General features: G+C 38.5%; 1 protein-coding gene across 1 annotated transcript in view; it reads right to left on the bottom strand.

Annotated features, from left to right (window-relative positions):
* agbl4 (AGBL carboxypeptidase 4) overlaps nucleotides 1-13,640 on the bottom strand; it is a 354,108-nt gene that overhangs the window by 101,866 nt on the left and 238,602 nt on the right. The window contains exon 6 of the mRNA XM_061683038.1: nucleotides 5,229-5,272. Within this exon, the coding sequence (XP_061539022.1) occupies nucleotides 5,229-5,272 (44 nt within the window). The remainder of the gene's footprint in view (nucleotides 1-5,228; nucleotides 5,273-13,640) is intronic.

The following is a 13,640-nucleotide window of genomic DNA, read 5'->3' as shown; positions in this document are numbered from 1 at the left end:
AAATTAACTAAGATTAATACTTTGTGTTGGCGATGGTAGACATGCTGTTGTGGTACATTAGTTAGTTCTGCTTTCCAGCAGACAGATTGCACTTGATGATCTTTTTTAAGTGTGAAATGATTCCAAACTTTGGACATTCTGTCTTTTATGCACTCTTTCCTCCTGGTTCACTGCCACCTCACTTATTTCCACACAGAGTGGTGCATGAGTGTGCAGTAAGTGTTTTTGTTACTTAACCGTGGTTACCTTCTTCTTACACCTATTTGACCTTTTTATTTAGGCATGTATATCATATACAGTACATCTGTATGACAAAATATTATTGTATACATATGTTTCAAGCACAAAGTATCCACTGTTAAATAATTTTACACGCTGTTCAGCCTGGCAATATGGCGTAAAATAGAGATTTGTGCTCATAAATAATATTACTGTTGAACTTGATAGTGCAAAATAATAATAATAAAAAAATATATACATATATATATATGTATATATATATATATATATATATATATATATATATATATATACATACACACACACACATACATATACACACACATACATATATTGTAACAGTTAACCATTGTGTTGCGTCGGAGCTGTTGTGACCCACTTTGAAATTGCAGTTCGTCACTGAATGCTGTTTCCATGGGAACAATATGGCTAAAGTGATTGTGATCGTTTGGAAAATCCGAGGTCCGCGTTAAACTGTTTTGTTCTCATTCCTGCTGTTGCATAAAAGTAATGTGAAAAATCAAAATCCCGCCGTTGAATATTGGCAGTCGGCTGGATACAAACGTGACCTCAGTGTAATCAGGTACAACGGGCGTGCCTGAAAAGCAAAGCGAGGAACAAAAGGATATGTGGGGAAAGAAGATCGCTAATGAACAACATTTACAACTAACGCTGCACTCAATAGCATGTACACAAGATATTACTTATTCATGTATATAACACTCCAGTGCCAATAGTTAATACAATAGTTTAATTCCTAAATGCATGTAGTGTATGTATAATGTTGTTGATCCATGTATAGTTGGGCTTTTGCATACAATGCCAAAGCCCATTTTGCAGCCTTTTCTTCACATTCCAATCTGAATCGATAGTATAATGTATACTGTTCTCTTTATAGATTATTTATTCATGTATAATTGTCACTTTGTTGCTTTGTTGGCTGTTTATAGTTAATACAGCTGCTTTAGTTCACAACTGCATACACTATTTATTATTATTTATTTTTTACTACTGTTGATGCATGCATATGTCATCACATCCCGCTGCCTATTCTTGCTACCTTTGCTCATATTTACAGCTGCATAAGTAGTATTCATAGTTATTGGAGGATTCTGTTTATATATTCTTTATTTACATATTTGCTGCTGTTATTTATTTCATTGGCAACTGCCTATATATAAAGTATTTACAATACATATATAGTTTTTTAAATTATTTTTTTCTAAGTTACGTACAATGCTGCCTACGGTTCACATTCACTTATGTAAATATGATATCCATTTATTCATCAAGTTTGCCATTCACATCTGCTTATATAGCATTTAATATTCATGTACAGTTTCCACATACAATGCTTCCCTGTAAATACATATATTTTTGATATTTGTTTCATATTCTTCTTCTTGTGTACGTTTACGTTGCACTTTACTGCTACAATAGAAAAGTAAAAGAAAAGTAAAGCGTTTGCCCATTGCTGCACTAATAAAGGATTCTTCTATTCTATTCTATATCTGTTCCATTCTGACAGTGAAAGAAAAAAAGCACAAAACATTTAGGGAATGTCCGTCATTGTGTTGGATGCACACGTGCTGCATTCACGTGCCAGCGTCCTCTCAAACCTACCCGGATTTCATGAATATGATTGACCTTTTTTTCCCTGCCATAATGCTGAGAGCGCATAAAAGGCAAAAGGAGAAAGTAAAGAGCGGCGAGCCGAGTTGATTTACAACAACACATTATCGTGCGCCGACTGCACATATGGAAAAGGACAATCTAATCGATGGGCCAAAAGAATGACAATGGCCTCTCAAATCAATGCCTGCACCCCATTTTCTCACTGTGAGAAGACAAAGCGTTCAAGAGTTTTTGTTGTGCGGCTCCGTGTGTATGTGTGTGTGTAGCGGCAGTTAATTTATGTTGCTATTGCTGTGGTGAAAAGCGTTGCCGGGACTAATCATTATTTAGTTGTGACGGCGCTGGAAAGGTCAGCAGTCTGAAATGTCAGGCTGTGTTCAACAGGAGCCAGATGCAACCGCGTGCCGCTCAAGTGTCCAATTAAGGAGGGTCGAGAGAGGTTTGAGTGGGTCTCTGTGTGGGTGGCGCCCGTGTGAGTATGGGAAATAGCACTGAGAAGCTATAGTATAGATATGGTGTGCAGCAGTTTTACCCTCACATGCTACATACACAAAGCCTGTATGTTCTGATGTAGTAAATTACGTGCAAAAGTGTTTATTTGTTAGTGAAATGAAGACAATGGCACTACACATGGTAGCCAGTGGGGTAATAACGTTTGTTATCCCCTAGTGATCCCTCCTGCTGTCGATGTCATGAAGATGAGACAGAGTGGGCTGAGGGTAGGTAAAATGAGCACGACGTGGCAATACAAATACAAATACAGTATGCAATGAGATCACTTGGCCCTGCGATTGGCTGCATGGCAACCAGACTGGGGTGTACCCTGCCTCTTGCCCAAAGTCTGCAGGGATGGACTCCGGTGCTCACTTGCGACCCAAATTAGCAAAGAAAATGGATGAATGCGCAGATGGATGGAGATCACTTATGAGTAAGAATAGTTGCCCACTTAAAAAAGCAAAAAAAATAAATAAAAAAGGAATATCGGTTCTAGACGGAATAATATTTGGTAGGAATGCACTGATACCACTTTTTTCAAAATGAGCACAAGTGCAAGTACTGTACTTATATTTGAGTAGTCATCGATACCTTGATACGACCATTGCGATTGTGATGAAAATGTGTTTAGTTTAAATCAAATATTGTTCAAAAACAAAATTTTCTTGAACACGGCATATTACACTTTTTAGAGTAACATTACTCATGACTTACATTTTAACATCCAAATGCATGTTTTTCTAACAGTCTTGCCACACCTTTGACCTAAATGTTGAATGTAACACAAGGCAGGCATCTCACTTATGTGGTGTCTCAGTCAGAGAACCAGGGGTGACTTTGTAAAGTGTGGTGGATACGTACGTAGGATGCTATTTTACCTCTGTGACAAAATAAAATAAAGTGGGTAAAAAAGAAATACAATACTGCTTCATGAGGAAACCACAAGTTATAAAATATACGTATACTTTATCACACCCTTGCTTACTTTTCGGTAATCGGCGTACCGCAACGCAGAGCGTTGCCTGGCCGCCTCTGTCACGGTTTTGTTACGGCAGCGTGGCCCCAATAGCCGCAATTTATCCCATTGGGCATCCTCCCATTTTTTTTATGATAGTGTAGTACAGTATATGCATATATATCATGAAAGCTTTTTTTAAAAAGAATAAATGTGAACTGTCTTTTGAATATAACAAAATCTATGAGAGGATAAAAATAAACAATTTAAAAGAGAAATAAACCATTTTTGGCCCATGTTGAGATCTCAAGTACCCATACTTACAGATGGACGACTATGGATCTAATGTATAACCAGGTTCTGCAAGTTAAAAAAAACACACAAAAAAATATAAGCCTGGCGACATCCTCAGTCCACCTATTCTATGTACCGCTTATCCTCACTAGGGTCACAAGCTTTTTGACTTTCTCGGTATCGAAATGATTCAGACAGTTTAAAAAAAAAAAAAAAAAAAAAGAAAAGTTAAGCACAAGATGACATTAGAACTGAGGAGGTCCGTTTATATCCACTTGCAGTAACACACTCCATAAACATGGTGCTGAAAATGCTAAAATTTGCGATAGCAAAGCTGTCTACATTTTGTCGTGTCAATAGAATTAGGCAGTTGGAGTTAAAACAGATTCTTTCTGTAACATCTACAACAGTTGGCGCTCGAGTGTTGAAAGCTTCATTGTTACTTTTGTTTGAAACACATTTTTGCAGTAGTTTACAGACTTCTTATCAGGGAATAGGACTTCGCTCAATTCTAATCTGCTGTAGCAAAAGATTAGTAAGTAAATAAGGAAAGGCCCTGCCATCAATGCCCAGCAAATCAGCAAATTCTGCTCTGGAGGTCAACTCTAACTTGATAGTGTTGCTTATTTGCAGTGAAGACAAAAATTTATGATTAATAATCTGTGGTTGTCCTTCAATAGACAAAATTATTTTTTAATATGCTCCTCTTAACTGAACGTTCTGATCCGCTTCACAGTGTAGAAGACAGACGATCCAGAGAGCAGTGTTTCTACAGGTGATTCAAAGTTCAGGAAGTAATATTTTGAATGACGGAGGGATTTTTCCATCAGCGTGCAACTTGGTTGAATTTAGAAGTGACTCGTTTCTGCTTATTCTTGCTGAGAGAGGAGGAACTTGAAAAGAGCCTAAATCCCCAAATTTAAATTCAGCATTTTTGCACCTTTGTTCAACAGATTCATACATAAATTTGCCTTGTAGTGTCCGTGTTGAGACTCAAAACTGACAACTCAGATGATCGTTAAAAAAAAAAAGAAAAAAAAAAGTGAAAATTCACACACATAGTATGTCTTTTTGAACTTATCACCGCAGAAGGTGTTGCAGTACTTTTATGTCTTCCTCACACTCTCTCATCCCTTCCCGCCTCATCTCTCACTGTGGCTGCCCTCTGTCAAGCTGTGAAGACCAGCCAACGTCGGTATCGGTGCCGTATGTAAGAACAGCTGCAACGTAAACCTCCGAAATTAACCTGAGCTGCAAGAGCCTCACGTCTGCGTGATTCTCATCAAAGCACATTAGATCTCACAGATACAATGGACATATGGGTCTGTCTATATCCCTTTGCTGTCCCCATCTGGTTCTCCTCTCAGAGTTTGCAAACTTCTGCTCACTCTCCACAGTGGTGCATTTCTCACAACTGGAACAATGGTGCGGCTTTGTGTTGTGTTACCACCAATAGACCAACACGTGTTGTGCTAGTTAGTTAGTGCTAGTGAGTTTTCATCCAAATGTGGAGGTTTATCTAAACACTGCTGTTGACACCAAGGTACCAACTGCACCACTTCAATGTTGTTCTTATTCAGTCGACTATGGGAAAGAGCATGCCAAGGACTTACCACAATTGGTGATGGTTAACAGGTCCAGCTGCCGTTGTTGCTGAAAGAAGCGAAAAGAGCTGTTAACGTGATCAAAAAAGTACCTATCACAATCAAGTGACAGTATTTTTAAGTGATGGTCTGGGAAATATATTTAGTTTTTTGTATTTCAATTTTTTTTATGTCCATTTGCTGTAAGGAGCACACCAGATGGCAGATAAAAACAAAAAGCCTTTTTTGCTCCATGGGGCAGATTTATTATGTTATTTAGCACTCATAGCCCAATGTCAGCTGTGCGTGTCGACATATTTGAAGGACACGGATGACAACACTATTAGGAAACTGAAAATTATGCTCTGAAAAATGCATGAAGCCGCCGACCGCCGTCCAGCAAGCTCTATCTTTTTTGCAAGCCATGTCACCCGCTTTGCCCCACGTACACAGTGTGGTGAGTCGCGTTTCTTTAATTGTCCGGCACAGCTGATAATTAGGCATTCATATTCCATTCGTGTTTTTAACAGCTTTTGTTAGTTGTTATGAGCCCAAACTTTCATTTGTGTCACATTAAAAGTGACAATTTGCGGACGGAAAAGCACCTGTTCGCATTGAACTAATTTGCAGTTTTTCGTGTTGTGCAGTTGAAACTGTTGTTAGTAACTATATGCATCTCTGTCCGTTTCATTGTACAACCCCAATTCCAATGAAGTTGGGACGTTGTGTTAAACACAAATAAAAACAGAATGTAATGATTTGCAAATCATGTTCGGCCTATATTTAATTGAATACACTACACAGACAGGATATTTAATGTTCAAACTGATAAACTAGATTTTTTTGTGTGCAAATAATCATTAACTTATGGCTGCAACACCTTCCTGTATGTACCTTTCAGCATTAATGGTGCCTTCACAGATGTGTAAGTTACCCATGCCATTGGCACACAACCCCATACCATCACAGATGCTGGCTTTTGAACTTTGCGTCCATAACAGTCCGGATGGTTCTTTTCCTCTTTGGCCCGGAGGACACGACGTCCACAATTTCCTAAAACAATTTGAAATGTGGACTCGTCGGACCACAGAACCCTTTTCCACTTTGCATCAGTCCATCTTGGATGAGCTCGGGCCCAGAGAAGCCGGCGGCGTTTCTGGGTGTTGTTGATAAATGGCTTTTGCTTCGCATAGTAGAGTTTCAAGTTGTACTTACGGATGTAGCGCCGAACTGTATTTACTGACATTGGTTTTCTGAAGTGTTCCTGAGCCCGTGTGGTGATATCCTTGACACATTGATGTCGGTTTTTGATGCAGTGTCGCCTGAGGGATCGAAGGTCACGGGCATTCAATGTTGGTTTTGGCCCTTGCAGCTTACATGCAATGATGTCTCCAGATTCTCTGAACCTTTTGATGATATTATGGACCGTAGATGATGAAATCCCTAAATTCCTTGCAATTGTACATTGAGGAACATTGTCTTTAAACTGTTTGACCATTTTCTCACGCACTTGTTCACAAAGAGGTGAACCTCTCCCCATCTTTGCTTGTGAATGACTGAGCAATTCAGGCAAGCTTCTTTTATACCCAATCATGGCACCCACCTGTTACTACCTGTTTGATGAGCATTCCTCAACTTTCTCAGTCTTTGTTGCCACCTGTCCCAGCTTTTTTGGAATGTGTTGCAGCCATAAAATTCTAAGTTAATGATTATTTGCTAAAAACAATAACGTTTATCAGTTTGAACATTAAATATCTTGTCTTTGTAGTGTATTCAAATAAATATAGGTTGAACATGATTTGCAAATCATTGTATTCTGTTTTTATTTATGTTTAACACAACGTCGCAGCTTCATTGGAATTGGGGTTGTACTTTGGTTGTTTTTTATATTATTTTCTAACCGTTTGTCGTATACAGTAATTAATGCTGGCTTTCTGTCCAGTGAGCTGCACTTAGGTACACTTTGTAAATGAAATAAAATGTGGTAATTAACATTTCTATTGAAATGTTTTAGTTAACACACACACAATACGATCACAGTTGTAATGATTGATTTTGTTTTGTTTATTTTGTTTTGTAATATGGGATTTATTCTGTTAGGGTAGTCATGTTTTTACTCTAAAAAAAGCATTATACTTAGGTAAAACACATTTCATGTTCAAAAAAAGTTTGTGTTATTCAACAACATTTGATTAAAAAAAAAAACACACATCTCGAGATAATTGAGTATCCGCACGCAGTGGTATCGGCCAGTACTCAAATGTAAGCACTTGTTTACCTGTATTCGGTCAGAAAAAAGTGGTACTGGCACATCCCTAGTAAATACTTTGGTCGTGTTACTGCTGCCTCTTATGCATATACAGATTACATTTAACAAAGAACCTCCAGGATCTTTTGGGCTTTTATTTTTATTTTTTATTTTTATTTAAACATGCACCAGTTGAAATTTAATGAGAGAAAGAGAAAAAGAAGGAACAACACCATCAACACATCTAACTGCATTATCTGTTCATAGCATTTTGAAAAGAATGTCAGCAAAAAAAAAAAACAAAAAAAAAGCAACCTGGATTTCCTCAAATTACTACCTCCATTTAAATAAATGGCATTCCCAATTAATCACTGTGTGTCCACCTGAATAAAAAAAATGCCACACCTCAAATCATTGCTTGCTATTTACTGTCAAGAAAAGAACAAAAGCAACATCACCTTTATTATGCCTGATACCACCATGTGCTTAGTGTCATTACCACACACACAAACACACACAAACACTGCTTACAGAGCAGACATAAAATCTGTAAAGCTGAGGTTTATGATGGAGTTAAAAGTACTCTAGCTAACTTTTGTAACTGTGACTTTATTCCCAGTGTGTGAGATAAGTGGACTAAAAGAGGAGATGGTAGGTGGCTCTCACATATGCACATACACTTATACACTCTCACCCCCCCCCACATACACACACACACACACACTTGACTAGGGAGCACTGCAGTAATCAACACCTCAGCCCTCTTGAACCAACAGTCCCTCAGGAAAGAAGATATCCAAGGAACAGATGAGAGGTCTGTGCGTGCGAGTGTGTGAGCATTACCGTGTGTGTGTGTGTGTGTGTGTGTGTGTATGTGTCACACTGGCTATTTCATGGTCAAAGCCACACATCATTTACATTCAGGCACATTAACCAGTTGCTCTGAGGGGAAAAGCAAAGAGACTCTTATAGAATACTCGGAGTCCTTCTTGCCTCACATGCATGCCTCAAGTGGATCATGCTGATGGCTGACTAAACATTAATCTAGTATTTAGTGGAGGCTCTTACAAAGAGTGACTTATGGCATATAATACGGTAGGGAAGTGCCACAAGATTACCGTGATGGTGTAACTCCAAAAGCTGGTTCACTCTGCAGTATGCTCAAAAACCGACACTGGCACTCTTTTTTTTCTCAAGATATGTATCTCTCTTAGCATACCAATCTTCTTGATTAGGTTGCTGCTTTTTTAATCTTGTTTAATAGCTCCGAAGTACTTACTAATGGTCCCTTTTTACTTGGTTCGACTTGCAGTTGATGCTTTTCATTGAAAAAAAAAAAAAAGAAAAACAGGTACTAAACGACTACGAAGTAGTCAGCATGGTGGTGTAGACAATCAGTCCAAACCTTATCGGGGAGTTTGCAATTCACCCCCACAAAAAAATTTGTTTTGGTCATATTTGTTAAAACTGTCAGTATAAACCTGACAGTAGTACTTTAGTAAAATTATCTATGAAAAAAATCATCCCTCTCTTTCCCAATCTGGTACCTCACACCCGAGGAAAATCAATAAGAGACATTAGGAGTGACCGATGAGGTGTGAATCATTTGTCATGCACTCGCAGGCACAACCCCGCAGCCTCGCGATGACTTGTTTCCTTAGGCTTCAGGAGCTTTGCTGAAACTATCGTGAAAAACCAACCGCTGGTTAGCAGGTGAAAAAGAATGACAGAACCCGAAATACTGTGAACATACATTATAATGCCAAAAGTATCAATACCAAAATATCTCATCAATGTCTTTATGGTCCTTGCTTTGTGCACCTGTGCACAGACATGTTGGAGCGGGATCGGGTAATCCCCAAACTGTTTTGACTGTCCAAAGTCTCTTGGTAAACTGAAGGATTCAGAGTTCCTTTCACTGGAGCTCAGGGCCTAATATTTAGGACATTTCCAATTTTGTGGGAAGTTTGGAGCTGGCCATTTCCTGTTCCAACATGACTGTGCATCAGTGCACAAATCAAGATTCATAAAGACAGATGAGAGAGTTAAATGTGGATTAACTTGACTGGCCTGCAATCCGTTTTCTCCGGGCACTCCAGTTTCCTCCCACATCCCAAAAACATGCATTAATTGGAGACTCTAAATTTCCCGTAGGTGTGACTGTGAGTGCGAATGGTTGTTGCGATTGGCTGGCAACCAGTTCAGGGTGTACCCCGCCTCCTGCCCGATGTTAGCTGGGATAGGCTCCAGCACGCCCGCGACCCTAGTGAGGAGAAGCGGCTGAGAAAATGGATGGATGGATGGATGGCCTGCAATACTGACCTCAACCCTATAGAACACTTTTGGATGAATTAGAGCAGAGACTGAGAGCCAGGCCTTCTTGTCCGTCATTGTATCACCTCACAAACGCGCTTCTGGAAAAATGGTAATAAATTCCCATAAACACACTCCTCAACCTTGTGGAAAGCCTTTCCAGAAGAGTTTAAGATACTATCGTTGCAGAGGGTGGACCGATGTCATATTAAACCTTATGAATTAAGAATGGGATGTCACTTAAATTCATATCTCAGTACAAGCAGGTGAGCGGATACTTTTGGCAATATAGGGTAGAAGCTTCCTTTTCAAGGTGGAGGTGCCACAGGTTGCTGAGAGGATTCAGAATTGACCCGGAATTAGCAACATTTCTGCTCGACAGGTAAGTACATCACTTCTTTTTGATTTTGAATTGACTGTACATACAGTACATTCCCCGCAAAATAAAACTTCAAACCATTAACATTTAGTGTTATTTCAACACTCCCTCGCAAATAGGGCATGTAACCCATGTAGCAGTCGTGGCTTATGTTGGCTCTAGTGAGGGGCGTGGCTTTGGTCAGAGACTTGAGTGGGGAGGGATTATTGAAGTAAGGCTATGTTCAAATCTTGCTAACATTTTTAAAACTACAAACTTCCTCTTTTTAATGAGAATAAGAGCTATAGAAAACGGATAGATAGTCATTTGGGCTTCCAAGAATACTACAGTGTATGGGTGGGTGACGTAAACCACTGCGCGTTGCTCTTTGGCATAACATTTGAGGATGCACAGCTATAAATGACAAGAATTATAATTTTGGACACAGTGAATCCATCCATCCATTTTCTGTACCGCTTCATCCTCACTAGGGACACGGGCGTGCTAGAGCCTATGCCAGCTATCTTTGGGCGAGAGGCAGGGTACACCCTGAACTGGTCGCCAGCCAATTGCAACGTTTTGGACACTGCAGTATCATATTCCGCCATATGCAGCATGGTTTTTGTCGTTTCTCACAGTACTCAGTGTTGGGAAGATAACGCTGGAAATTTAGCTGGTTATAACTACAAGTTACCCTGTTGAAAATGTAATAGTAATGTAACTAATTAAATTACTTTCTCAAAGTATTATAACTAAATAAATTTATAAAATGGTTATTACTCTCGTGAGGATAAGCGGTAAAGAAAATGGATGGCTGGATGGATAATTTTGAACGAATGCATCAACAGGACCCTGGATGTTTCCTCTAAAAAAGGTGTATTAAAACCATATCAGGGGTGTCAAACTCATTTTTGTCATGGGCCACATCGTGGTTATGATTTCCTTCTCAGGGCTGTTATGGCTGTGAATCAAAATGATGGATAACTAGTTTATAAATCAAAAGCCTGTAAAAAACAGTTTTTGAATTATAAGTCAGTGTATTTTAAAAGGGGGGTTGGTAACAAAAACAATGCTTACAATATCTCAATGTTATTAAAAGTGAAGACAATTTGCAATTTTGGTATTTTTGCAAGAAACATGAAGTCGATGCACATGATTTGCTTGAACAAGTCAATTTAAATAGACACATTGCTCCATCTTGTGATCGGATCGGTGAATGGTTACCGTTCTTTTAAACTCGCTGATCGGCCCCAAAAATTCTGATCGTGTAAAGCCTAATTATAAAGGTGAAACTGTTCAAAAGTCAATGTTCTTTTATGTAACCGTAACTATGAGTAACATTTTCAAAATCTGAGACAACGATAGATAGATTGGCGCTTGGAGATCATATTGGGAAAAATATGTCATGAGACAATCACAAGCGTCAGCTTGGAAATCTGAGCTTTTACAACAATTTTTTAATATAACTAAAATTGTAATCATGGAAATTTCCAAAAGCAACTGTATTTAATGAATTACATACAGTATTTATTTTCTCCCAGTAATGTAATGGATAACAATTGGATACATTTTGTAACTAAATTACATAATCTCGTTACATGTAGTGTGTTACTCCCAATGCTGGCAGTATGATATCGAAGTGGAAAACCGTCCACCCATAGCCGATAGGTTACTGCGCAGTGGAAAAGGGGGAGGAGCATCCAGTCAGATTGGTCTGACGGTGTCCCGAAGGAGGGATACTTGTTCGATATATAACATTGCCATGATATATTTTGATTTAGTCACTATTGCTACAATCCGCAGTTCATATAATTTTTGGGGGTATTTTGTCTTATTATAATTAATTCTTGTATGTAGTGTTTTAAGGTAGAATCTGTTTTATATAATAGATTTGAATAAAACACACCTAGAAATAAATGCATGTTTTATTTGCTTATATATGTGAGGGGGGAAAAAAAGACATGGATATGCATGTGAGGTGCTGAGCCACACGAAAGCTGGCAGGAGTGACCAAGCGAGCGGCAGAGGTCACTGTGACAACACGAGACACACAACAAGCGAGCGTACAAGCTGAGATCACACACTCTGTCCACCAGAGCCCTACTTTCACAGTAACACACACAAATGCACACACATACTGTCGCTACCACTCGTGGAGAGTGAGGAAATTGAGACACAACAGGAATTAATAACAGAAATATCTAGTCTAATATTTACTGTATGTCATACAAAAGATTGGAAACACTAATAATCACTTTTGCTCACTTTAGCCGAGCCATGAATGCACCAGAATATTTACAAAGATCACATTTGTTTTGGAAAAGTACAGCCATTAAAGGGTTTTTACCTTCCACTTAGACAAGTGCTACATTCAACAATTACAATAGTTCCCTTTAAAGACAGTAGATGAGTGTAAAAATTGTCAAACCTTTGATTAAAGCACATGGATGAATCTGTTGGAAGCGTAACCCCAAATCATAAAGTGATTTTCAGCCAGTGAGAATTATTTGCCTGCTTTATAAAAATAAGGATTAAGAAATAGCACATAAAGAAAATGAACATCATCTCTTTGGACTGATAGTGAAATAGAGTTACTTCTGAATATAAACACCAATGAACAAAACAAGAATTTTAAGTGGACTGGGAGATCACAGTGCACATATAAATGAGACAAGCGGGGAATAAAAACAAATCATGTCTACTGAAAGCTCCTCACTCTTTTCCAAAAAGACAAGTTCTCAGTCATCGAAAGCTTGTTAACCTGTGGACACAAGTTTTAAGTGATCGAGAGGCTTTTATTTACTACACTGTAAACCAAGTATTTACTTTCACTGTAAACCCGGATAAGTAGACTTTATTTAAAATTTAAAAAAAAATAAAAAATTTAAATCGAGGTAACTGAATGTCACAATTTGTTTAACTAACATGAAGCACAGAACATTTAATCTAAATGTACTAAGAACTGAGTTAGAGTCAATGAAAATACATGGTTTAAACAATCCTTCCCCACCCAATTATTTAACTCTGCTTGTTAAGTATGAGGGGTGTATTATTGTACATGCAGTTTTTAATTCATCCATTTGTCCCATTATGATCCAGCTTTTCTCATTAGGGTCATGTGTGAGCTGGAGTCCATCCCCGCAGACGGGGAAAGTCGTCAGCAAGTCGCCAGGATCAACTGGTTTAAAATTCAAACTCCATGGGGAGTTTTATAATCACTTTGGTTCTTTAGCATCCTCTGCTGGCTGTAACAAACAATTGTGTGGACACTGAACCTGTACTTTGCAGACAATATTGCCCACAAGAGCAAAACATATGTAAATATGACATTCATATACATGCAAACAGAACACCTATCCCTCTTCCTGATATACAGTAAGTTTATTTAATGGATGAGGTCTATAAACAATAACACACAGAGTATGGGTGCGGGTCTGTGAAAACATTTGGGGGCAGGCAATTGAAGTTAATTAAGCTTTATCCTACTAACGACATACAGTTAGATCTAAAAGTATTTGT

This window comes from Phycodurus eques, chromosome 8 (genome assembly GCF_024500275.1).
Source record: "Phycodurus eques isolate BA_2022a chromosome 8, UOR_Pequ_1.1, whole genome shotgun sequence".
In the NCBI taxonomy this organism is placed as follows: domain Eukaryota; kingdom Metazoa; phylum Chordata; class Actinopteri; order Syngnathiformes; family Syngnathidae; genus Phycodurus; species Phycodurus eques.
The sequence above is the reverse complement of the archived record's forward strand: the minus strand, read 5'-3'. Positions and strand labels throughout refer to the sequence as shown.